The sequence below is a fragment of the Eublepharis macularius genome, chromosome 3 (genome assembly GCF_028583425.1).
Source record: "Eublepharis macularius isolate TG4126 chromosome 3, MPM_Emac_v1.0, whole genome shotgun sequence".
In the NCBI taxonomy this organism is placed as follows: Eukaryota; Metazoa; Chordata; class Lepidosauria; order Squamata; family Eublepharidae; genus Eublepharis; species Eublepharis macularius.
In genome coordinates, this window is record NC_072792.1 from 156553902 (window position 1) to 156580906 (window position 27005).

The 27005-nt window shown below is 40.6% G+C and overlaps 1 protein-coding gene across 2 annotated transcripts in view; it reads left to right on the forward strand.

The window, feature by feature from the left end:
* The window catches only part of MIPEP (mitochondrial intermediate peptidase), a 79156-nt gene that overhangs the window by 11621 nt on the left and 40530 nt on the right, over nucleotides 1–27005 (forward strand). For both annotated transcript variants that reach the window (XM_054973762.1, XM_054973763.1), the window contains exons 5-14: nucleotides 1608–1671; nucleotides 2177–2359; nucleotides 4080–4236; nucleotides 5158–5206; nucleotides 5809–5869; nucleotides 9003–9055; nucleotides 13482–13635; nucleotides 15310–15387; nucleotides 17409–17613; nucleotides 19457–19566. In XM_054973762.1, the coding sequence (XP_054829737.1) occupies nucleotides 1608–1671; nucleotides 2177–2359; nucleotides 4080–4236; nucleotides 5158–5206; nucleotides 5809–5869; nucleotides 9003–9055; nucleotides 13482–13635; nucleotides 15310–15387; nucleotides 17409–17613; nucleotides 19457–19566 (1114 nt within the window). The remainder of the gene's footprint in view (nucleotides 1–1607; nucleotides 1672–2176; nucleotides 2360–4079; nucleotides 4237–5157; nucleotides 5207–5808; nucleotides 5870–9002; nucleotides 9056–13481; nucleotides 13636–15309; nucleotides 15388–17408; nucleotides 17614–19456; nucleotides 19567–27005) is intronic.

Consider the following 27005-nt stretch of genomic DNA (forward strand, 5'->3'; position numbering starts at 1 on the left):
GAGATAGTTTGAAAAGTTGCAAAACTAACTTTCCGAATATGTTATACCTTTGAGTCTTCATACCAGTCTTTCCATTCAGCTAACTTTAAAAACATTTTTCAGGTGAATATTTTTCACTAGTAGCCTGTGCTTTCAGATGCTATTAAGGGGCTTCCTTATAGGTGCCTCATGCTGCGGTCTTAGTACGTGTTTCCTCTTCTGGAATTATAGGGACCTTTGTGAAACTCCATCTCTTGGTCATTTTAATTGCTCTTCTGATAGATCCAATGTAATACTTTTCATTAGCACCAGGTGATCATTTCCCAAAGCAAATTAGACAGTACAAACCCCTTAGTCTATACTCCCCCTCTCCCCGGTCTTTGTTTGTAATCTATACTTGGAGCAAGCTGGTATTTTCCACCTGCTGAATATTATACCCGTATGTGGAAAACATGGTTTAACCCATGGATGCAATAAGTTTTAGATTTTAGTCCAAAAAGTGAGAGCTAGAAACATGATTTCTTAATAGGAGCTGACATTCTCATAATTCTTAGAAAATATTTTTGTCATTTGGTTAATTGAATATTGCATACTAGTTATAAAATGGAAAAGAGCAAGAGTCCAGTAGCACCTATAGACTAACAAATTAGTGGTAGGGTAAGAGCTTTTGTGAGCCACAGCTCACTGTGACTCATACCCTACCACTAAGAACTAAGCTACAAGAGACGAATTACACAAGGAGGAGCACATGAAGGGAATCGCAATGTTAGCCGGGAAGCTGAGTTTTAAAAGAGATTGGAAGGCTTTGTCAATTTCCCCTCTCTACAGATCCTTGCTCAGGAGGTTTGTTTATTACCTCTTTGCCTCTTAGAAGGGGAGGTGAAAGTGACAGAGCCTTCCAGAGGCAAAGAGGAAATTAACAAATCCTCTGAGCAGTGATCTCTTTGGCTCTGTAGTTAGGGGAAATTAACAAAACCTTCCAAACTCTTAAAACTCAGCTTCCCAGCTAACATTGCGACGCCCTTCACGTGCTCTTCCTCTTGTGATTCATCTCTTGTAGCTTGGCTCTAATTTTGTTAGTTTTATAGGTGCTACTGGAGTCTTCCTCTTTTCCACTGTTACAGACAGACTAACACGGCTACTCATCTTGATCTAGTTATAAAATGGTATTGTTATATCATCTGGCATTTCAGAGTTAGTGGTGTGCATTATGTGTATGTAGCATTTATCTTTAGATTAGGGGTACAATCCATTAGCACACTGAAGCTCCGTTGAACTCACTGTCACTTATTTTCAAGTAAATGTGTATAGGATCAAACTGCACAGTAAGCGGCTACCAAATTTAGCAATATGAAACTGCTGCCTTTCATTACTTACATTAACATTTCTTTTGGAGGAAGAGCCACATAAACTGGAGGATAACTACTGATACTGGGGGGAAGGTTTCAGACTTTGCTTAGTGGTGTGGAAGGATACAGGAAGGATTTTAAAAAAAATCTAATCAGTGGAAATAAGATTAGTGGTTCCAGATGCATTAGTAATTGCATAGCAGGCCTGCAAAATGTAACATTTCTTTAAAAGGGACAAAATATAACAATTTTTGTCCTAATGGGGTTTTATTCTTTTAGACGAGTGGCAGAACTCTTCATGTTCGATTTTGAGATCAGCGGTATTCACTTGAATGAAGAAAAGGTAATTGCTTCCATTATAAGGGAGAGACTATCTTTTAGTTGTCTGATAACATCTGTGGGCTGGGTCCTGTGAAGTTTGAATGAACAGTGTCACAGGATAGACCCCTCTCCCTTTTCTCCCTTCACCCTGCAGTCTCCCTCACCACCCCCACCCTGGGGAAACCAGCAGAAATCACCCCCTCCCTTCTTGTGCGAACTCTTCGATTAATGGGCCAGGCACTTGCATGCGAGATAAAAAGGCGACTTGCGCTGTTTCCTTCTTTTTGCTGTAGCTGCCAGTGCCTCTGATCAGGGTTAACACTTTTCTAAGTCCGTGGACTTCAGTTAACTCCATTTAGGATTGCACTGTCAATTTCACAAGAAGTTCTCTGTATGGGAATATTTACAGCCATCTCCTGTTTGGATGTGTTGCAACTATGCCATAACTTCCTCAAAAACTGTGACGAGTTTAAAGTGTTTGCTGTTTTAAAGAACTATGTTTACATTTGTGTGTTTTCCATTTACAGCGCAGGAAGGCAGTTAACCTCAATGTCAAAATCTTGGATTTATGTAATGAATTTCTCATAGGATCACATCTTCCAAATAAGATCGACAAACACATCTTACCAGAACATATCCGTCATAACTTTGCCGTTGAAGGCAACTATGTCCAAATCAGTGGTCTCAATGCAGATAGTTCAGATGATCTGGTATGTATGCATTTAAGTACATTACAGCACCAAATTTATTATGTGTGCACATTATAATCTGTAGAAACATGGCATCTGTTTTGGGTATTCTACACTGATTCTACTTTGCCATGTTATGTTGGGCAGAATAATTTCCTTATGTGGTATCACTAGGCACCTTTGTGTCATATATAATTTGGGATTAATTAGGCTCATACAACACAGCTCTAGACCTGTGTTTGTGAACCTGGCTATGCCCCAGTCACCTATAAATCTGGAGTGGGAGATCTGATTTTTAAGAGTGAAATGGGCATGTTAGCAGGGGGAATCTGATCTTTCTGTCCACCTGTCTTTTTCTCCCTTATCCATGCATGGCGTGGGGGGAAGCTGTGAGGAGTGGCAGACCTGAGGAAGGGTCTGAGCTTCTTAGCCATACGCCCTTTTTACTCTTTAAATTTGGTCCTCATCCCTGCTTCATGTTTAGGGACTGGCTAGGGCAGTGTTTCCCAACTTTTTTTCCATGAAGGAACTCCTAAATTAACTTTTCAAATCCTGAGGAACCCCTACCTCAGTTTGGTGTAGTGGTTAAGAGCATGGGACTCTAATCTGGAGAGCCAGGTTTGATTCCCCACTCCTCCATTTGAAGCCAGCAGGGTGACCTTGGGAGAGTCACAGTTCTCTGGAGCTCTCTCAGCCCCACCCACCTCACAGGGTGTTTTGTTGGGGGATAATAGTAACATACTTTGTAAACCACTCTGAGTGGGTGTTAAGTCATCCTGAAGGGCGGTATATAAATCGAATGTTATTATTTTTATTATTACCTGTGAAATGTTTACAGGCCAGAAAGAGTTGATGTTGGGGAGTGCAAAATTGTTGCCATTTGTATTGTCAGTGCTCTGTAACAATACAAAGTGAACATAGACACCATACAACTAAATATAACCTTGATAACAATGATATATTGAGGGATATTTGGAATACTTTATGGTATTTGTAAATATTTATTTCATGATTTCTCACAGAACCCCTGCTGGTATCTTGCAGAACCCCAGGGTTTCGTGGAACCCTGGTTGGGAAACACTGGGCTAGGGTTTAAAAACACAGGTATGCTGCCGTCATGTGTAGTTTAGCCTTCCAAGCTAGAGAGATACGTGCTTAATTTCCCATCCGTGACAGCAGCTTTCCAGCCCCTTGTCTGTCTTGGGAGTTTTCAGTCCCTTCCATCTTCCAGTCTGCTGCCTCCCTGCTCAGGCTATAGGACCATTGCTTGGCATAGAGTCTCTTCCAGCCCCAGCTCAGCTGTATTAATGCATTCTGAGCAGGAGTATCGTGTGAGTTAGCCCTGAATGGCTGGATTTGACTGCTATGATTGGACACGGCTGTCGCACAGAGATGGTTGGGGCTCCGTGCGTGTACTGATACCTGAGCTCTGGAAGGCGGGTGGAAGAGGAGCTGTGCCCATCCTCTGAGGTCCCTTGGTGTGCATGGAGACCTCAGCACCTGATCTGAGAGGCTGCATCCTCTCCTGCATTTGCAAATATTATATTAACTTTGCATATATTGATGGAATTAACAGTGATAATAATGTTTTAGGAATAAGGGGAACAATGAAAGAAGTAAATGTTATTTTCTTAATTCACAACAGTGATACTATATTGATTCTGTGTAACATAAGTCTTGCGTCAATAGTTGTGCCATTTCACTTTGATGCCCGTTCCTTGTTTTTCAATTGGATTATTAGGTACGTGAAGTGGCCTACAAGGTTTTTCTTTTCCCAAATGCTCAGCAGTTGCACTGTTTAGAGGAGCTGCTTACCAGCCGAAACCTTCTGGCCCAGTTGGTTGGATATGACACTTTTGCTCACCGGGCTCTTCAGGGCACAATGGCCAAAACCCCAGGTAACTGTATACATTTCAGGAAAAAGGGATGCGGCTTTGCAGATGAAATGTTTGCTGTGCAGATTTGGTGTGCATCATTAATAACACACTTTTGCTCCAGTAAGACTATTTTGATTGCTTTGACATGATACTTTATGCACTGTTAATTCTTAAAAGATCCAGTGTGATGTAATGGTTAGATAGTCAGACTGTGGTCTGGGAGACCCAGGCCCTAATGCTCACTGTGCTGTGGAAGCTCGCTGGGTGATCTTCAGCTATCACGGTCTCTCAATGTCACCTTCCTCACAAGATAAAATGGAGGAGGATGTTCTAAGCTTCGTTGGATCCCTATTGGGGAGAAAAGCAGGATATAAATAGCTAAATAAATATATTTAGAGAAAATTACATCCAGATACTAATTATTTACACAGAAATAGGACACAGCGAAGTCGTTCTGCTAAAGTAATGTTACTTTATACCTCTGCTCATGACTAGTTATTAAAAATTGCTCTTCTCAATTTATTTCTAATTTTTTAAAATTTCCATTAAGCTGGCTAGTTTAATCATCATTCTTCTGCATTGCAATCTAACTACTGTGGATCAGTTCCAAGATGTTAAAAATTCTCATCCTTTTAAATTTTTAGTCTCTAATCAGCTCTGGTTTACGTGGATTCTAAAATAACCTCTCATCACTACAATTGGAAGTATTACCTTAGTGTTTTCTATTTTCAGGGTAAATGTTGCTTGGTTATTGAAACAGATAATTGTTATGTTCAGCCGTACTCAGTTACCATTTTATTCACTTCTGAATTAGGCATCGTTGTTTAGTAGATGAACATATTTTAGATGATATTTGCTACTGTTTAGGATTTTTATTATTTCTTACATTTTTAATTCATCTAGTGAAGCTATATCTTTTTGTTTTTTCATTCTTTTTTTTAGAGAAAGTGATGCAATTTCTTGTACAGCTTTCAGATAAATTATTCACACGGTGAGTCTATTTTCAGTTTATTAAAAATGAGAACAACCTGGCCTTGCTCCGAGGCAAAAGTTATAAGTAGTAGGATTTAAGAAAATACCTTTCATCAACATGCTGAATTTAATATCTTCTGCAGCCAGTAGCTTAGATCCCAGGGAGAATTCCCACAGATAGAAGGGTCCTGCCCTCCGACACTGCAGACTGCCGACTCCCCTCTAGGTGTCCCTAGGTGTCCCTTTTCGCGAAGGAGTAGCATTCGGGGGAGTATTGGGAGCTGCAGAAGCAGAGGAGAAGTCATGACTCATGATCTGCAGATGGAAATCCCATCCATGGAAATGTGTAAATCCATGATAAGATATTATATATTTCTATCCACCATTGCATAAGAAAAAAAGAATTATTTTTGCATGATGGAAAAAGGGAAGGGTTCCGAATAATTTCCCCATATTGTTTATAATGCAAAAGAGAGAAAAAATAGAGTTCATTCTGGCACACGAGCTAGAGTTCTTTTGAATAATTTTAAGTTTGTGCAGTAGAAAATTTCTCAGACTTATATTACGTATTTATCAAACAGCCCTCTGATAAAACTTAATTGTGAAATTATTGTTTTGTAGAACTCTAGCTGATTTCGAAATGATGAGTGACATGAAAATGAAACTAAATCCTATGAAATCAGTAAGTTTAGATTGTGCATTTGCTTTTCTCATCTTAAATTCTAATATGAAGAAGTATTTTTATATCTATGGATATAATTTAACATTCTCCTTCTTCTGGCTCCAGGCTGCAGCGGCATTGGGTTTCCAAGCTCTTTTCTCTAAGGGAAAATAAGTGCTGAAAGGAAGATATTGGTTTAACACTGTGATTTATGAAACAGACCAAACATAAGTTGGAAAATGTAATATGGTCTCTTGAGAATGTTAAACATTAGCTTCAATTAGTTTAGGCAGGCTTGAAAAGACAGAGGTCACATTTGAAGAAAGAAAAAAAAAAGCACATGTCTGGCTTGTACATTGGCAGGCTGAAGTGCTTTCGTTCAAGAACCTTGGTTTTTCATATCACTGCATTCCTGCCAGTCTATTTGTATAGCTTTGACTCATGAAACACGATTTAGGGGGACCTCAAACACACTGAAATAAAATGTTGTTAAATAAGTACAAGTGACAGTCTTATCATAGTTAAATCTTATGTCATTTGTTTTTATTTAAATCTATAATTTTTCCTTTTTCTAAAAGTTTAGGCCAAGTAACTATAGTTTGAACCTGTCGGCACTGGGTTGTGCCATGGCATCTGTATTTAGAACCAGAGCTAGAATTTCTGTAGTTGTAGTCCTGATTTGGAAAGAGTCTGAGATGGGCAGGAAGTTCACACCAGGGATCATGGAGAGCCAAATTTGTAATACCCGTCAACCAGGGCTTTTTTTCTGGGAAAAGAGGTGGTGGAACTCGGTGGGTTGCCCTCGGAGAAAATCATCACATGGCTGGTGGCCCCGCCCCCTGATTTCCAGACAGAGGGGAGTTTAGATTGCCCTCCGCGCCGCTCAGCGGCACGGGGGGCAATCTAAACTCCCCTCTTGTCTGGAGATCAGGGGGCGGGGCCACCAGCCATGTGACCATTTTCAAGAGGTTCCGGAACTCCACTCCACCGCGTTCCTGCTGAAAAAAAGCCCTGCCATCAACCAAAATACTACCCCAATCTCATATAAACAATATTATATATAGCTGTGCTGTAGCATGGTGGTTGAATGATTGGGTTGTCAATCTGCACTTTGCTGGTTTGAATCCCACTACCGTCATGAGCTCAGTAGGTGGCTTTGTGTAAGTTATTCTCAGCCCCAGCTCTCCAGCTGTATTATGGGGATAATAATAACACTGACTTCGTTCACTAAGTGGGACATTATTCTGTCTATAGGAGTGGTATGTAAATGTAGATGTTATTATTATTAATATAACCCTTTTAATTACAGGAGTACATCTGAGCATGTATGGTTGTCTTTCCCTACCACCGTTGAATCTTAGCCAGCCCTTGTTATCTAGAGTGAGGGGAAGGGCTAAACAAAACTTAGTTTAAACTTGGACCCACAATAGTGATGAAATTATCCCAGCATCTAAAGAAATGGCTTACTTTTCTTGTACATGAGACAGGTGCCCTAGAGATTAGTGCTCAGAAGAGCCAGAGGTGGCATATCAAAGAGCCACCTGTGGTTCCTGAGTCATTGAGTAAGTATCATTGCTCTTCTGCATTGACTAGGTACGGGTAGAAGGCTGGGATCCTAGTACTTATACATAAATGAGCACTTACAGAGGATGCACGTTCCAGTCCCTTCTTACCCAAAAAAGGGGTCTGTGTACACATAATTTTGGTTAAGTTTCTAGACTAACAATTGGATCATATTCAGAGTTACTGCAATTTAAGCCCATTGATTTAAATGGACTTAGACTGGAATAACTGTATAGGACTGTACTGTACTTTATTTATTTTATTATATTTATATAATATATTATAATATAATATATTATATTATATAATATATATATAATATATATAATATATATAATATATATATATATATATTATATATATATAATATATTTATATATTATTTTATTATTATTATATTATTTTATTATAGCCCCCCTTTCTCACCGAGACTAAGGTAGATTACAATTTTTTTAAAAAATGCAATAAAACGGTATAATAATTCATACAGTAAATGCAATCAAACTGAATATAAAAATGCCTTTCTGAACAAGTCCGTTTTAAAAGTTCTGAGGAATGGTACAAGTATGGGAGCCTTCCTCACCTCATCAAGATTCGGAATGTCAGCCTTGGACCATGAAGTTCCCAGTGCAAGCCCCCAGTCTCTTGACGCAATCCTACAAATCAAGGAAGTAAAAACACTTTTCCAGTGTACTTCACAACTAGTAGAAAGGTCTTGTGGCAGTTCGGGACAATGCCTGATTTCAAGCATCAGCATGTTTGCAGTGAAATAACTCCGTCAGTTTTCTATGGCTGCCCTGTAACAACTGTTTGTATATTTCACGATGCCTAGATGGTGGTGGATTCAAGAGATCATTCTCAGTCAGTGTTGGTGACTTAACAGGTCTAGGAAAGTATGTGATCTCTTGGGCGACACTCCTCACTTCATGTCTTGCACTTGGCTTTAACCATCTTGGCAGTGAATGTGTGAAACCTCTATTTCTCTTTGGAATGTACACAAAAGTGGAGCCCCAATTATTTTTTAATTGCCACTTAATCTGTATCTTTTTTCTGAAAAAAGTGGAGATTTGAATGTACATGCAGCCTCAGCTGTTACGAGGCATGTGTATTTTGTACTCGGATGTCTCTACCGAAGTACAAGTGCCAAGTGAAAACAGGCTCTTGATTTTAGTTAAAGGGGTTGCAGTTCAAAACTATTGTCCCTGCAGTGTCTTGGGTACTCCATGTTGACACTGGAGAAAAAGTATAACGAGCTGCCATTGCGGTCGGTCACCGTATTCTGCACAGGCTTGAGGAGGTCTTTGTGTGAGTGCCTGTATCTGTGTTATCTTTGTGTGTTTTTAACCATAGATTTTATTGCTGATAGCTTTTTGTGTTTGCTTGTATTGTGGAATGATTTGTTAGGTTTTTGAAATATATAGATATAGGAAAAATAGGAAAGCCTTCAGTTGTCAGTATTCCTGCATATATTGCATTACCGAGATCAAAGAATCGTGGCTATGCATTGTGCACATACTGAGGAAAGACGTGTTTTAACTGGTTTCACTTGATTTCAGTTATATGACTGAAAAGTTGGTTCCTGTGCTTTCAGAAACTGATGCCTTGGGATCATCCATACTACAGTGGTGTCCTCCGTGCTGAGAGGTAAGTCTGTTGTTGCTTTCCATCTGATCCTTGGAAATAATCTTTGTTGAAAATCATGGGAAAATCAGAGTAACTTTTTTTTAAAATGAAATATAAGGACAATATGCTTTGGCTTCTTAAGTAAAACCTATATTCCTTAAAAATGACCAGGGCTTTTTTTCAGCTGGAACGCAGGGGAACGGAGTTCTAGAACCTCTTGAAAATGGTCACATGGCTGGTGGCCCCGCCCCCTGATCTCCAGACGAGGGCAATCTAAACTCCCCTCTGTCTGGAGATCAGGGGGCGGGGCCACCAGCCATGTGACCATTTTCTCCAAGGGCAACCCACTGAGTTCCACCACCTCTTTTCCCAGAAAAAAAGCCCTGAAAATGACTGTACTAAAAGGTTCATGAATCTGCTACTTTTTGATAGGCTGTGTTATGTAGCTGCTTCCTCTTCTCATAGTTCACTTTATTCAGGAAATGATTATATGTGCAGTTTGATAAACTTATTGGTACACCAGCAGTGCTGTGAATGGAACTGCCATTGTAAAGTTTTTACAGTACGGTCCTAAGCATATGTATACTCAGAAAAGTAGATCCCATTGAGATTTCTTCCCTTCCTTAACATCTTTTCATGTTGGTTCTGTGTATAATAGACTATGTATACTGTGTCACTAGACTGAGAGAGTACATTGTGAAAATATTCCATTTCATTAGTGTGTTTGGCTTGAGTATGTTTTAAAATGCCTATTTATCAGGATTATGACTTGAATTCCTAGATTTTGCTGCGCTGGCCAAAGACATATCTACTCAGTCACTGATCTCCTGCCACGCTCCATCTGCAGGCCACTGAAAAGCCACTTTGGATTTTTACTTAATTTATCTAAAAATTTTATCTACCTTATCTCTTGGACTCAAGGAATTATGGTCTCCCAAACTCAAAAGAGTCATTTTTAAAGGCACAGGAAGCTACAGAGGGCAAGAAGGAAACAGACAAATCTTCCTTACATGGGCCGAAGTTCCTTCTGTTTGATCTGTGGTTTGAAGCGTGAGAATGATAGCATTTCTGAAATATAGCCAGCAGGAGGCGCTCTTACGTTATCTTGCTGCCATTTATGGTAACGTTTTACGCAGCTTTGTTATATTTTCTTCCGGAAAACTGAACCTCCACTTAGATCTCCCATCAGACAGTAGCAATATCGTTTGTATTTTATGTTTAAAATACATTATTATAAAGAAGTGCTCTGGCTGTGATATGCATTTGTCAACACAAATACAGACAGCTTGGACACTTCAGTGTGTATTTAATTGAGGTTGGATACAGAAGTTTGAAACGTATTTGCTTAAAGGTTTGTTGTTGTTGTTGTTGTTGTTAAAACTAAGTATTTAGAGGAAAGAATTTGGCAACACATAGATGATAGAATAGTGAATGCCACAACATGCTTCAACTACAGACAAGTAAGAAACTGTCTAATGCGTGTATATATAATGGCAATCTCTTTTAGTGTACGGAAGAATCCCTGAATATTAACTATATGATGACAATATATCTCAGCTAGTACTGCTAATTCTAAACCTGCTAATAATCTAAGGCTGCATTCTCTTGTGCATTAGAAGCAGATCCTGTTGAACTCAATGAGGATTACTTTTGAGATATGCCCATAGAATTGCACATTATCTTGCTATTTTTTTTCTCTTGTATGATAAATTACAGAGTATTCCCCCCCCCCCCCCGGCTGAGATGCAGTCCCATTTTTGGGAGTAACTTCTGTTGAGTTCAGTGGAATTACTACTGAGGAAAGGTGCAAATGTTCAAGTTGCAAATGCGATTTTTTTATTGGGTTGAGTAGATGCTGCATGCCTCAAGCAATCAACTTTCGGCAGCCGTAACTGTTTGAACTTGTAAAATACAGAAAAGAAAATGAAATTGTAGAAATTTATTTTGATTAATTTTTGTCTAGATTTCAGTCTCCTGTGGATAGAGTGTTGTGTGTAGAATGGGCAGGCCTGAGTTCAAATCCTCAGCCAGCCCTGAAGCTTAATGGCAGTGCTATCCTAAGCAGAGTTATGTCCCTCTGTGTCCATTAAAGTCAATAGGCTTAGAAAGTTGTAACTGTTTAGTGGGGCACCACAAGTTGTCTTGGTCGAGTTACTATCATTTAGCCAAACCTAAAAGTCATTGTAAGGCTGTTGTGTATGTTTGGAGAATGGATGGTATTATAAATGAGTAGAGATGTTTGTCCTGACCTGGGTGGCTCAGGCTAGCCCAGTCTCATCAGATCTCAGAAGCTAAACAGGTTCAGCCCTTATTAGGACTTGGATGGGAGACCACCAGGGAATTCCTTGGTCACCAAATGGAGGCTGTGACTTGGTGCATTTGCCACCATGTTTAAGACTTGGCTGTAAATTTCAGTGTAGTTAACTTGTAGTCATCTACATTTAAAATGGATCATTTGTTGGGCTTACTGTATTCCGGTGTTTTGGTTGTTTAAAACACACACAAAAAATGTTCCAAAAATCCCAAGACTTTGTTTTATGAGAGCGAATAAAATTATATTTCTGAATATTATTTACGACACAGTTCTGTTTCCTTTCTCATACGTGTTGGGGTTAAAGTTAAAGAATGCAGCAAGAAATCTTGCTAACTAGATAATTTGTAATTGATACAGTTTCAAATGTTCCATCCTTACTAACACTAGGTAAATGTAATCATCCCTTTAATGACTAGCAGTGCTCTCCTAAGCAGAGTTACACACGTCTAAGCCCATTGAATTCAGTCAATTTAGAAGGGTGTAACTTTGCTTAGGACTGCACAGTCATCCTATCAAGAACATTTTGAATAAGAGTGCACCAAAAAAAAAATCCAGGAAATCCGGATCCAGGTTTCAGGGATCTCCCATAAATTCAGGATTCCCTCGTTAAGACAGATCAAAGAATCCTGGATTTATTCGTCCGTTATTCTCTATGGGGAAAACTCTCTGGGGGCTATTGGGGGGGAGGATTTTTCAAGCAAACTCCACCAAATTTGCCAATAACCCACTTCTGACTGTCCTCTAAAGACCCACCAAGTTTCAGGAAGATTGGACCTTGGGGTCCAATTCTTTGGGCAATAAAGACGGTTCCCCTAACCACTGTCCCTTGTTTCTTATGGGGGAAACATTTCGAAGCAGGCTGTCAGGCAGAAACACAGGGACGACAAGGCTGCCAGTGGCCACAGGCACGCTCCCAAATGCAAGAGGAACTGAACCAAACGGAAGCAAGGGAACGGATGAAATCCCTCCAGAACCAAAGTGAATCAAGGGGACCAACATTAAACCAGAGAATCATATCAAAACAGAGAATTCCACCCAAACCAAACTGAAGCAAGGGACACTGTTACAAATCAGCCCAACTGAACCAATGTCATTCGCGGAAACCAGGCAGACGGGAAGAGCTCCTGCACAGATTGGCCACTCACTCCCCTTCTCCCCCTCCCCGCGAGTGCCTTTTCAAGTGCTGAAATAGTTGTGGGGGGTTGTTCTGGCGCCTGAGGGGGAACAAGATGACATAACACCACCGCATTGCAGCAGTTTTTACACAGCTAAATTGTCCTTTAAAATGGTATCAGTGGCCACAAGTCCAACCGTAATGTGTAGTTTGGCACTGATCATTGGATTTCCCCCTGCAGCTCATCCTTTTAATACGAAACAGGATTTCAGATCCAGTAAACGGGTATTGTCTTTGATATACCAACTTTATTAGTGCATCCATAGTGCTTTCCCATAATAAAATCTAATGTATTCATCTTTTGATGTAATATATTATGAGGGGGAAAAATCTTTTTATTGTAATGTTAACCCTGATGTCACATGCAAAATGTTTGTCTCTGATGTTACTCTCTAAAATGTAGCCACTTGTAATGAACCTGTTGTGTGAAATATGGAAATGTAGCACCGGGGTAGACAAGTTTGGTTTTTTGGCCTGTGCCAAAGTACTTCCTTCAGTACTTTGGGTAGATAAGTGGTCCTGTGTGCGAGTAGCGTTTCAACCTTCTCCTCCCCCATAGAATCGAGTGTTACAAAACTCATGAGGTCAGCATGTTCCATTACCCCCATAAGCAGCATTCCATGATGGGGCATAGGGATTCTCAGGATGCAGAAATAACACTTCATATATTATTGTATTTATTTATTTAATACAATTATATCATGCCTTATGTCTTTAAAGTTGAGGTGATACTATCAGGCACTCCCAGGGAGAGAATGAGAAAGGGATTTGGTCTTGGTTTGGGTGACAAACGAGTCTCTGGATGGCTGACCTCAGTGTCAAATGTGTGCGATGGTCCTAATCCTAATGCATGCTGTGATGCATCATTAATTCATACATAAAATGTATATTATTTTTGGGAACCTAAGCAGAGTTAATACTGTGACTGTATCTGACGTGGTACTTTTCTCTTATTTTAGATATAATATTGAACCCAGCCTATATTGTCCTTTTTTCTCTCTTGGAGCATGCATGGAAGGACTCAACATTTTGTTCAATAAACTCTTAGGGATCTCCCTGTATGCTGAGCAGCCTGAGAAGGGAGAAGTGTGGTGTGAGGATGTTCGCAAACTGGTAAGAGTTGGAAATGTCCCGAAGCTCATAGCAAAAAATAATAGGGATAAAATACCTTTGTTATTCTTAACACTCATCCTTTAAAGCAAGTCCTTTAATAATAACAACAACAACATTCGATTTATATAGCAACAACAACAACAACATTCGATTTATATACCGCCCTTCAGGACAACTTAATGCCCACTCAGAGCGGTTTACAAAGCATGCCATTATTATCCCCACAACAAAGCACAAAGCACGTGCTTTGTTTAGTTTTGTACTTATATTACTGCTTTCCTGTACATCTCATTTTGAAGAAGAAAAATGTAAAGATGCTGCAGCCCAACAGCTGGTGTGCACCTTGAGACTTACTTATTTATTTATTTATTTATTTATTTATTTATTTATTTATTTATTTATTTATTTATTTATTTATTTATTTATTTATTTATTTATTTATTTATTTATTTATTTATTTATTTAATTTGATTGGTATTCCACCCTCCCCGTACCAGCAGGCTCAGGGCGGATTCCAATTAACAGAATAATATAAAATACAGTATCTTTAAAACCAATAAAACATCTTAAATATTTAAAAAGAACACACACAACAAGCAATACAGCAGCAGGTAGAGGTAGCAGGGGGCAGGCAGAGGAAGCAGGGAGGCAGAAGACCAGTATTCTGTGAACCAGATAATCAGTGGTGGCTGTGCAAAAATTAAAAATGAACCCAGCCATGCCTTCAAGCTTACAATCAAAACCTGAAGATGAAACAGTTTAGGGAGGAAAGTAAAGTAAAAAGGGAGAGAATATCAGTTGGGAGAAGTCTGGTGAAAATGTGCATCTTAAGGACGTGCTTGGATAAGGTCATAATGGAAGAAAGGAAGAGAATATGGAACAGCATTCTGGCAGTAGATGACTGGAAGGGAAAAGTGGAGCCCGAGTGAGTTGCCCTTGCCTCTTAAAGGAGTATGGACAGTCATACCCCTACGTATGTATTTACTACTTCCCACTATATATAGTCAATTTGACAAACCCTGCTTCTCTCCCCTCTACAAGAGACTCAAAGTGGCTTTTTAACCTGCAAATAGGAAACTATAACATTTAAATCAGTCGTGAATCCCTGGTGAAGAAACGGTTTTAAACTAGGTCAACCGGGTCCAACAGTTTGCCCACTTGAAGCATTCTGCTTCTCGCATCTCTTTTTATTTCCTGCCGTTCACCTGGCCAGTGAGTCTTTCTCCATTTCTCCCTCAAAGTCCACGTGCCTGTAGATGTGTCACTCATAAAACCCCTTGTAAGGTGGATTTAACTGCTTTGCTAATCTTTCATAACTGCTTCCTACTAGCTCAGCACCCACTAGTGATAATCAGCTTAAAGCAGATTTAACATGTCAAACGTTGCTCAGGAGACATTGGTTATTTATGAATTACTTCATGAGTCATTTATTTGGATAAGCTGCAGAAAATTTTTAATGATCCTGTGAATGAGACTGGAATCGTTCATTAGTTTAAATAGTCTATCAATATGAAGACGTTAAAAAATCCTAAGATAGTGGGAAATGTTTTAAATTCTGTATTTATTAAGGATTCATACACAAATATCACATTTAGACTTGTTTTTATACAACCAGCGCCATCACATGGTATTATATTTGCTTTGATCTTTTTATATATTTTTTAAAAATTGTAGGCAGTTGTTCATGAACAAGAAGGATTGTTGGGATATATCTACTGTGATTTCTTCCAAAGAGCAGACAAACCTCATCAGGTAACAACTCTGAGCCTTAAACTGTACCATTCTGTATAAGACCAAAGTTGAAAACAATCCCAAAGACATTTCTGGGACTATTTTATTTATCGGTTTTTCAAATATTTGTCTCTTGCCTTTCTTTGTAGCTCCAGGCAGCTTCCCCATTGTTGCCCTTCAGCAGTTCAATTAGTACTTTGAAATGCTTTCTCTGTTACCTTAAAAATCTGGAATGCCTGCATTTTCTAAGTTTCCTCCCAAGAGAATGAATCCCTCTTTTATATTAGAATGGTGTGGGGCTCCGACAGCAGTAGAGCACCGGGACAGCATGCCAAATGGTCCCAAGCTCAATCCCTGGTATCTCCAGTTAAAAGTATCAGGCAGTAGGTGGTATGGAAGAGCTTTACCTAAGACCCTGGAAAGCCATTGCTAGTCTGAGTAGACTGTGCTGACTTTGCTGGACCAATGGTCTGATTCGTTGTAAGTCACCTTCCTGTGACCAGTCGTTTGGAAACCATCCAAACATTTCACCTAGGCATGGCCCAGAGAAATGCAAATGCCATGCCTTCGTCGAGAGGACCGTTTTATTGTTTGGTAACTGATTTAGTTCAATATGGATTAAGGCTGTACAATTATAAGTGCTTTTCACGGTTTGAGTCCATGCAAAACTTCCAGATTGGGGTCATTAGCTATAATCTATTACCTTGCATCTAGGTAGATAATCACAGGATTCCATATTGCCAACTTTGGGCAATTAATGGCTCGTGGAGTTCGTTCTCCACAGCTAGCAATAGAACCTGTGCATGGGTTTGATGAAGTATAAACAAACCTATGGATAATCTTAAATTAATAATGGTTAAGAAGCCTATTGTATGTTATTGCATTCCATACCAGAAAACTGCATAACAGTACTGCTCTAACATACTAAACATAGATTCGTTTTCCATATTTTATAATTCTCTTGAGAAAACTTTGAAAAGTATTAACTTGATGCCTTGCTCATATATATCCTGCAAAGAAAGAAAGAAAAAGGGTCTGCACCAATCACAGAAAAATGAGAACAGGCAAAAGCCAATGGTGCAAGTGAAGGAGACTATTTTATTATCAAGGTAAAAATATTCTCTGTGTGTTTCACTATAAAGCTTCTTCAGGGAATCCGTGAGTCTTTCAATTTTCTTAGAGCAAGAATACAAAAACACTAGTAGATAAACATCTCCTGCAACAAATTTCTTGCTGTTCTCCTCTTGAGTAATGGGGAAAGGTTTTGGGTTTGTTTGTTTTTTACAAATAGCAGTTCAGGCTGACAGGATTGTGCTGCAAGTGAGAACAAATTCGTTTTGGGGGAAGTTGTTTTCCATGTAAACCTGCAAAATTTTATTCTATGTATTCTTACACCTTGCTGCTGTTTTTTAGTCCCTGCTTTAATATAGTAAAGCTTGGCATGAAAGTATTATTCCTGGTCCTTTTGAAAATCGTGCAGGGACGAATCTTAGGATTGTCCTCGAAAGGCAGAACGTTATGCCGACCCTGCTTGCCAGCTTTATTTCTGAGATCCTAGAGTCCAAGGGAATTGCTGCATTATGAGGCTTTCCCTTTCATATGTGTCCAGTGAGAGTGGTAACTTGAATTTGAACTTGATTTTGTTCATTTAATTCCACGGTCAGTCTCCAAGGGTGATACTGTGTTGTGTTTTACATTTTTCTTCCCACCAGGGCAGGCATTTGAACATGAAAAATAGACTTATGTCTGAACATACGATGAGATTTTATTCTGTTATCTCAGTATTCTGTGGAGTTGACTTATTACAGTAAGCAAGCATTAAAATGAAACTGAACCAAACCAGCTGAGTCAAACAAGTTGCCTTGCTTTAATCGGCCAGCTGTACAAGTCCTCATTCAGAACGATGCAACTGCTTGACTGAATACGATGCAGTAATTGTAAACAAGCTTAGTGACCAAAATGGTGTGAGTGTCTTAAATGTTATTAATATGGTGAAATATTGCAGTTGATTTTATGAGAGGGTTTTTTCCTTTGCAAAATAGGACTGCCATTTTACAATTCGTGGAGGCAGGCTAAAGGAAAACGGCGAATATCAACTTCCTGTTGTTGTCCTGATGCTGAGCTTGCCCCATTCCACTAGGGGTTCACCAACACTACTAACTCCGGGCATGATGGAAAACCTCTTTCATGAAATGGGACATGCCATGCATTCTATGCTGGGAAGGACTCGATATCAACATGTCACGGGTAATCTCTGGGGCGTTTGTTCATTAAAGGTCAAATCTCTGCTTCATTTTTCACAAACACCCATTTCAGACTTACTTGATAGACTGCATGTCTGGTAGTACAGCAAGTAGTAGTTTTTAGTTTTGTCTTTAAGGGGTCCAGCAGGGTCTCTGATTGCCTATGGGAGATTTAATTGACTGTGCCAATTTTTTAAAAGTTGCTGCTGCAGCAGCTGCCCTCAAAACACAAATATTTTCATTGTGTTACTGAAGGTAAGTTGTGTATATGTAAGAAAATATTTTTAAACAGTATTTTTATTTTAAAAGGCATCCTGTTAAACAGAGATTCTGCCTGAAATGTTGAAGAGATACTTTGAGTTATCCATCACTGCGCTCCCTGACATTTTCTGGCTGCCTCTGCAGCTGCCATTTTGTGGCTGTGCCCACCATTCTGTGTCAGAATTCCAAAGATGCCTGCAGTCTCAAAAAGGTTATGGGACCCTGCCCTAGGCCATATCAGTTTCCTTACACATCTGCAACCATAACCTAGATTGACAGTGGTGGATCATAGGCAGAATTGAGCAGGGACAACCTAGTGGCAAGAAATACATGTAGACGTTGGGTGTCGCAGAAATAATGTCTGTCAAATATATGAGATGAACGTTGAAGATGAGGCAAGCGTAACAATGATATAGGTTGGAAATGGTGGGCACTCTTCATATTTTAATCTTGCTGCATTGAGGATTAGACCAAAAATTCCAGTTGCATGTTTTGAAGGAATTAAAAAGAATTAGAGGCACTGAAATATGTAAGGGCATAACCAGACAATAAATAGAACATAGTGCTGTATTTCCCCTATCCTTGATCTAGTGACAGTAGCACAATCTCCTGTCTTTGCACAATGGATAATATATAAAATTGTGGCAGGGTGACGGGGGCTCACTTGTTTGCCTTTTACTCTCAGTGCCTCTCCCCCAAGAAACACCTTAATGGAAGGTGTGCATTGCCGTGCTTGTAATGGGAAACATGTGATGGTTGCCATCAGCCTAATGCTAATCATCAGCTAAGACAAACAATAACAAACCTACAGTATCACTGTGATAATGGATCAGAGCATATGACTCCTTCAGTAGAGCACAGCTCCTCAGTTAATAGAAGGGAACTGTAAGGTCCAGCCTCATGCATAGAAGTTTGACTGCTGACAAAATTCAAAATAGAAGTTCTTCCCAGGGAGAGTCTAGATCCTACATAACAACTCAGTTGTGTGTTTGTTGCTTAGGAAACTGATCATATCGAAAAGTTTGAAGTGTGCTGATCAGTAAGAGTAGATTTGAAGAACAAAGTTTTTATTTCATCACGACTCGAAGTAGCCGACCCTCCTCTTTCAATAAATGACATCTCAAACAATTAAAGAAAGCAAATATGGATTGTGTGAGATTGTTAGACAGATGGGGATGATAATATTTGTAAGTGGGATTAAATTCTCAAGCATAGTTTCATATTTTTATTGTAATTGGGTATAGAGGTAAGACAATTAAAGATTTTGTGTTTAATGTGGGGCCAGGTTGACTGTATCCTGGCTTAAGTTTATAAAGGGTGTGATCTACAGCTCTATAGGGCGCCTCACCCAGCTGTTCAAATATTGTGTTTTACTTTGTGATTTGCAATAAAACCTGTAGGATTATAATTTGACTTTTCTGCCAACATTCACAATAATGTTACAGAAATGAAATGTTTACTTAATAAATGATTAATCACAGTTCAGCAAAAGTGCAGTTGGAAAGAGAAGAGCATTGGGAAAGACAGGGATTTATCCAAATGTCACGACTCCCTGCATATTAATACTTCTGCTTCATCCTCTGCAGGGACAAGGTGTTCTACCGACTTTGCTGAAGTTCCCTCTATCTTGATGGAGTACTTTGCAAATGATTATCGAGTGGTGAACCAGTTTGCAAGGCACTATGAAACGGGTCAGGTAGGGAATAGCTGGAAAGCAGGTTGATTTGTAAACCAAATCAGTTCTCAAGGAAACCTGTCATTAATGCAGTTTCAGAAAATGAGTAGCCTTTATTTGTAGCAGCAAAATAAAACGGGAGACCAGTGGCATCTAAACAAATTTGCAGGGACTTGTAACTTTCCCAACCCATTGAAAAGGGATTTGGTGGTTGAACTGGGTTTTCATCTTGAAATTTAGGATTGTTTCCAGAATGTACATGCACATATGTTTGCAAACATACACAGGATAACTGTACAGGCTAGTTAAACCAAAAATCTGTCTTGACATGGTCAAAAGAGAAGACCAAATTCTGTGGATCTGAGATGAAGTGAGTTGCATTTTCGACAATGTAATTCTATAGAATTCTCTGTAAAACCTACAATAATCCTTTAGGAAAGTAAAAATGGTAAGCTTGTATTACTCAAGGTCATTCTTAACACTTCGTTTTATGAAATGTTTATGTTCACACGTTTACATTCACTCAGAATAGAAGTAAACTGTGATCCCTTGTTAGTACTGGTTTGCTCCATACAAAATACTTTGACGAAATACTTAAATTCCCCCCCCCCCCACAAACTGTGTTTGGTGGAACCTTAGGATCCTGAAAAGCCTAACATGGGCTCTTCAATGAAAAGATCAGTAGTGGAGAGTAAGTCGCTGGAAATAATGCTTATCAACCATGACTGATATTTTCTGGCAGTGCACAGCCACAGGGCCTTGTTGGATATGTTACAGGGTGCACTCACAGATAGCCTAGAGCCATGTGTCTGGCCGCTTCCCTTTAGGGTTGTCAGATTAGCAACCTAGAGGATATATAGTGTTCTACAAGAACTTTCATCACGTATTAGTATAAGTTATATATAATGCTCTGTTGATTGAAAAACACGTTTGAGAAACGACTGCTTTCCGGTGGACTCAATATAAGTTATTGTTATAATGCTAGACAACTAGTAATATCCCAGGCACTTCAAAACAATGCTAGTAATATCCCAGGCACCTCAAAATACAATGCTGTCTTTACAAAGTTGACAAAAGTTGTGAGACTTCTCCAGATCTTTTCTCAAACTTCATGGAATTGTTTAGAATGAACAGATTTGGGCAGAAGAGAGAAATGCATAAGAATTTTTAGAATGTAATATGTAGCTTTGTATTTTGCAAATTTCTTAATAAATCCAATCCTTTTTTAGGCCATAAATTGGGAACCAGGTACTGTATGCCCCATTCTAGTCTGTTTTGCAGTGAAACTTTTTTGGCACAAGAGCATTGTGTACCAGGAAGCAATTGAGTCAGCAGCTGAAAGGGAGACAGGACACGTTGTAATGTAGGATTAGGATTCAAGCCTGAAACTGCTGTTTGGCTGTCATGTTTCTGAAAGGGTTTCTTTAGCTTCACTGAATATTTTTTTTTAAAGAAGATTACTTTGGACTCAGTGGTCTATTTTTTTTCTTTTAAAATCATCATCACTTTGATTCTAAGCTTTAAAAACAAAGTGAAGTCTGTTGCACGAAAGGCTTTGTTTGGTATAATTTTAAATGAGCAGTCTGAGATTGACCTGTTGTTTATTGTGATCATATTGGCTGCTCACAATCAATTCTATGAAAAAAAACAGTGGCTGAAGCAACCTTTTTAAAAAATGCTTAGAAGTACGGCCAGATTTTGCTTGCTTTCCTTGCCATTATTTATGCTCTTTGAGAGGTGGTTCTTTGATTTACTGCTCTCAGTTATGTCACCTTCAGCAGGAACACAAGCAAAACTCTTTTCATCAAGGTTGTGGAATAAAAATGGGCTAATTTTAAAACCCAGTAGATTTAGTGAAAATCACTTAGAAAACGAGCCCTGTCACCCTCTTTGGTGTAGTGGTTAAGAGTGTAGGATTGTAATCTAGAGAACTGGGTTTGATTCCTCACTCCTCCACTTGAAGCCAGCTGGGTGACTTTGGGTTAGTCACAGCTTCCCGGAGCTCTCTCAGTCCCACCCACCTCACAGGGTGATTGTGCTGAGGATAATAATGACACGCTTTGTAAACTGCTCTGAGTGGGCGTTAAGTTGTCTGGAAGGGCAGTATGTAAATCGAATGATGCTGTTGTTGTTATCGTTATTATATGTTATCAGAGAGCTAAAACAGCAGTCTAGGGATACTGTGAATATTAATTAAATTATTCCAACAAGATTATTACAGCTTAAGTATGATCCTTTGAGGTATTCTGTATCACTACATTGCTGTTTTCTCTATCGCTATATTCTGTATCACTATGAGTCGTAATGCATGTGAGTGTATTGCCACGTCTTTTCTTTTGTCTGCACAGTTAGCATTTGGTAGATTTAACACATTTTCTTTGTTTAAAAAATATTTGTATACCTCCTCTCCATGGTCATGGAGCTAAGGCGGTTCACAACAATATATAGTCCAATTATAAAACCAAGCTGTAACTGAATAAACAGTAATAAAATAAGAATCCATACAGATCAACTGAAATAACTTAAATATGCACTATATTAGAATCCCTCTACAGATAATTATGCTGCTAGTTTCTTAAGCATCTCCTTATATCTGTGCTGACCATATTGCTGACAGTTCCTTGAAGTTAAATGCATCTCTTCAAGGTACTGTTGTCAGACGGAAGGAGGGCTGTACGTGTATGTGTGCTGTACATTCAGCTTCTATGGTATTTTTATAGTGACATTGATTCAGGCAGAGCTAATCCCTTGTAAGAATGTTCAGGTTTGCAGATTACTTATGTATTCAGTCTTAACCAGTCTTACTGAAATTAATGATATTTAAATCTCCATAAATATCTTTGAGATATGATTCCAACTAGTAAGTTGGGGTTTCCCCCCCTATACAAACAGTGGTGCTGTTCCTGTTAAGCTGAAGGAACAGGTGTTTATAGAAGCCCATCCTTTCCTGAAAACCTTTGAATACATGCACGTGAACAGTTGCATACACAACATATTTCTTCTACAGAGACACAGCATGAAGGAATAAGGTATACACAGGGCTTTTTTCCAGGGGGAATGCGGGGGAACAGAGTTCCGGAACATCTTGAAAATGGTCACATGGCTGGTGGCCCTGCCCCCTGATCTCCAGACAGCGGGGAGTTTAGATGGCCCTCCGTGCCGCTCAGCGGCACGGAGGGCTATCTAAACTCCCCTCTGTCTGGAGATCAGGGGGCAGGGCCACCAGCCATGTGACCATTTTCTCTGAGGATGTCCAGGTACAGGGGTCCAAGGGGGTACCTCCCGCCTGCCGTTTCAAGTGCTGCTTACAGCCGCTCAAACCCCTAGCAGGCCACCGGGAAGAATAGCCCTTACCCCTCCTGTTGAGACTCACCAGTCTCTGGGTTCTTTTCCAACCTGGGGGACTCTGCACACACTTGATCAGACACTCACAGACACAAGGCTTACATAAAAGGTATTTATTACCTCAGAAAGAATGTATGCAAGTAGCAGGAACCACTCTACTCAGGCACAAGCAAAGGGCATTTAAAACAAATAAAGCTTGTCTATATTAACTATAGCTGACTAACATTTCTGAGGAAAACTTGAGGCTTACAGTCATTAACAAACTCCTTAAACTATACCAGGCAGGTCTGGTTGTCAGGCCTGGCACAGAGCAAAAAAATATCTCCCTCCTCTCTGGAAAATAGTCTCGAGCCCTCTCTCTCTGGGCTGAGAGGAGCCAACCTTTTCCTCTCAGATTCCTAGCCAATCAGAGGTGCGTGCAATCCGCGTTGCTAGGCGGGAACTGGGATAAGACTCCCTTGTTTCTCAAGGCCCCCCCTCTCGGCAACAGCTTGCAGGTGCAGTTAATTAGCTGAGCCAGACTTTCTGCTCCCAGGATGCTAAGCTAGAACTTTGCCTGTGGAAACTTAGAAGCCTGAACCAATACAGGCAATGGACTTAAAGGGGCTCTGCTAGACATCCCCCCCAATTCTCCAACAGGGTCAATAAAGCATGGTGGAGAATTCACATAAAGGTAGGCAAAATAGTATTTAAGGATACCGCAGCTAGCACGCAGGTAAATAACACTTCTACATCTCTAACTGCCTAAATATCAATAAAGAAATAGCAATGTTAGCAGCAGTCTAAACCACAATTAAAATATAGCAAGGATACACAGGTTACAGAATACAGATACTGGATCGTTCAAGATGAATACATAGAATCACTTTACACTTCCTCAGCATCATCATGACATCTCAACTGGGCATCAGCTAGGACATTATCATTCCCCTTAATGCAATAACATCAAAGGAGAAGTTCTGAAGGCTTAAAGCCCACCTCATGACTCTGGGATTTGTCTTCTTCATCCTATGAATAAATATAAGGGGATTGTAATCTACTTCAAGATGGAAATGAGTCCCCTTTAAGTATGTTTCAAGTTTATTTATTCCCCAAATCAAAGCTAATGCTTTTATTTCATACAAATTATACCTCTTCTCTCTAGGCCAAAGTTTACGACTGAGGCACACTATTGGATAGAGACAATTATCTAGGCCTTCCTGAAACAACAACATCTTTATCCCACATTTTGAAGCATTTATTCTCACCACAAAGGGTTTAATGCAATTAGATGGTTTCAACTCAGGGGCACGTGCTAGGTGTTGCTTAGTGTGAGGCGGCAAAATGCCCTTAACAGGCTCTTGGGTGTTATAATTATTGTCCTCACAGAAAAAAGGTTCCCTTTTACTTTCTGCAGCAGCTTGAGTTTTCTCCCCCCCTCGCTTCCACAACCGAAGCTGGGGTGGTGGGCATTCGTGAGGTAGGGGCTGCTTGACTCTCAGCTTGCCAGCTGCTGTTTCCAGGTTGCTCTACAGCAATCTCTTGCAAAGTCTTTGCCTTGCTTCTGGTGATAACTGGAAACTCTTTAACAGCTGTTTGCAAAAACTTAGTTCTTTTTCTTGGTATTGGCAACTGCTGGTGGCAATTTTGTTCTTTAATTTCTGCCAATTCCTTCTCCACCCCGCAGTCAACATGCTTCTGACTCAGGTACACCGGGGCACTTCCCCTACGACCCAGCATCCTAACTGTTCTCATATTAATCCTATCTCTCTCCTGTTGCAAGTCCCACTCATCTTCTGGTACATAGTTCTGTAAACGCGCCGGTCTTTGAGCAGCACCCAAAACCACATGTACTCTGGGCTGCCTAGCTTCCGGCTTGGACAGCAGTTCAGGACAACGGGAACGTACGTGCCCGGGCCGATTACAATGAAAGCAGATGATTTCTCCCTGTCTTGGGTTTTGCCCTTCTCCGCTCTTAGCTTCTCTTCTGCCTGCTTCGGGTGAAGGCAGAGTTCTCGGCTTAGGTATTGGGGCTGATCTATGATGGAACTCGCCCTCTCTGTGTTTCCTTGGAAACGGAGCAGGAGGACTCGGAGTTATTTGCTTGAAAGTTGAATGACGGCGCTCTGAAGGCTGACTGGCCGCTGCAATCTCATCCAAGAGCTGAGCCAATTCTGCCACAGTCCCTGGCCTTTGAACTCTCGCCAGAGTCGCATATTCAGGCGGCACAGCTTGATACACTTGCTCTTTTACCATCAATTCAAATAAATCCTCAAAGGTGTGGGCATGAGCTGCTTCCACCCACTTAGTGGCCACTCTCTGGAGCCGACTGGCAAACAAAGCATAAGTCTCTTTATGTTGGGGAGTTGTTGTTCTGAAACTTCTCCGCAACTGCTCTGAAGACTTTCCAAAGTGCTGCAAAGCCAGGTTTCGAAAGTAATTATAGTCTCTTGCCTGTCTAACAGTCAGACTGGCCAATAATTCCAAAACTTCCCCATGCACTGACCTTCTCAGCACTCCCATGTACTGGTCTTGAGGCAAGCCGACTTCATGGGCAGTAGCCTCAAAGTGATGGAAGAAGGCACTGATGTCCTCTCCCTTCTGGTATTCTGGAAACTTGATCCGGGCCCACCGGTTCTGCTGGCCTGCTGTAACTTGGGTTTGCAACAGCGCCAGTTGCTGAGCATTTTGAGCCAAAACCTGGGTCATCAGGGTACACAGTTGCTGCTGCACTTGATCCTGCCCATTCCTTGGAGTTCTCAGCTGGTCATCCTGTCCCCTTGGGGCACCAGCTGTCTCTGCTCCTTGCTGCTCCGCTCCATGTGGGCTAGACAACAGCGGAGTCTTCTCAGACCTCCGAGAGCCATCTGGAACTGTTGAAGAATGCTGAAGCGGAGAGCAATCCAGCCCATCTCCGGTTCTTGCGTGATCCTGCCACAAAGGATCATTTCCCAAATGCAGGGCCCCTCTTCTGCGAACATGCATAGAAGCCACATCATTGTAATCCACAATGGAAGTGTCATCTCCTCCCAAAGTGTCTCGAGGAAACAGCTGTGAGCTGAACAGCCTCTCCGACACCAGAGGCTGACATCCAACAGCTCCTAAATCTTCCATGTTATCCTCAAGCGTAAAATCAACAGGCCGGTCGAGTCCCTTTCCCTGACTCATCTTGCCTAATCAAAATAACAAACTTGCCAATTGCTGTGCAACAAACTAAAGCCTTAGTACAGAGTACTACCAATGTGTCAGAATTCGCACCCAGATTGTATCACGCAGCTGCCACCATGTCCAGGTACAGGGGTCCAAGGGGGTACCTCCCGCCTGCCGTTTCAAGTGCTGCTTACAGCCACTCAAACCCCTAGCAGGCCTCCTGGAAGAATGGCCCTTACCCCTCCTGTTGAGACTCACCAGTCTCTGGGTTCTTTTCCAACCTGGGGGACTCTGCACACACTTGGTCAGACACTCACAGACACAAGGCTTACATAAAGGGTGTTTATTACCTCAGAAAGAATGTATGCAAGTAGCAGGAAACACTCTACTCAGGCACAAGCAAAGGGCATTTAAAACAAATAAAGCTTGTCTATATTAACTATAGCTGACTAACATTTCTGAGGAAAACTTGAGGCTTACAGTCATTAACAAACTCCTTAAACTATACCAGGCAGGTCTGGTCGTCAGGCCTGGCACAGAGCAAAAAAATATCTCCCTCATCTGCTGGAAAAGTAGTCTCTCGCCATCTCTCTGGGCTGAGAGGAGCTAACCTTCCCCTCTCAGATTCCTAGCCAATCAGAGGTGCGTGCAATCCGCGTTGCTAGGCGGGAACTGAGAGGAGTACGTGCAGAGATAAGACTCCCTTGTTTCTCAAGGCCCCCCCTCTCGGCAACAGCTTGCAGGTGCAGTTAATTAGCTGAGCCAGACTTTCTGCTCCCAGGATGCTAAGCTAGAACTTTGCCTGTGGAAACTTAGAAGCCTGAACCAATACAGGCAATGGACTTAAAGGGGCTCTGCTAGACAGAGGGCAACCCACTGAGTTCCACCACCTCTTTTCCCAGAAAAAAAGCCCTGGGTATACATATTTATTTATGTGCACATGTCTAGTTTGCCACAGGTTTTGAGCTCTGACTTGCGAATGTGAT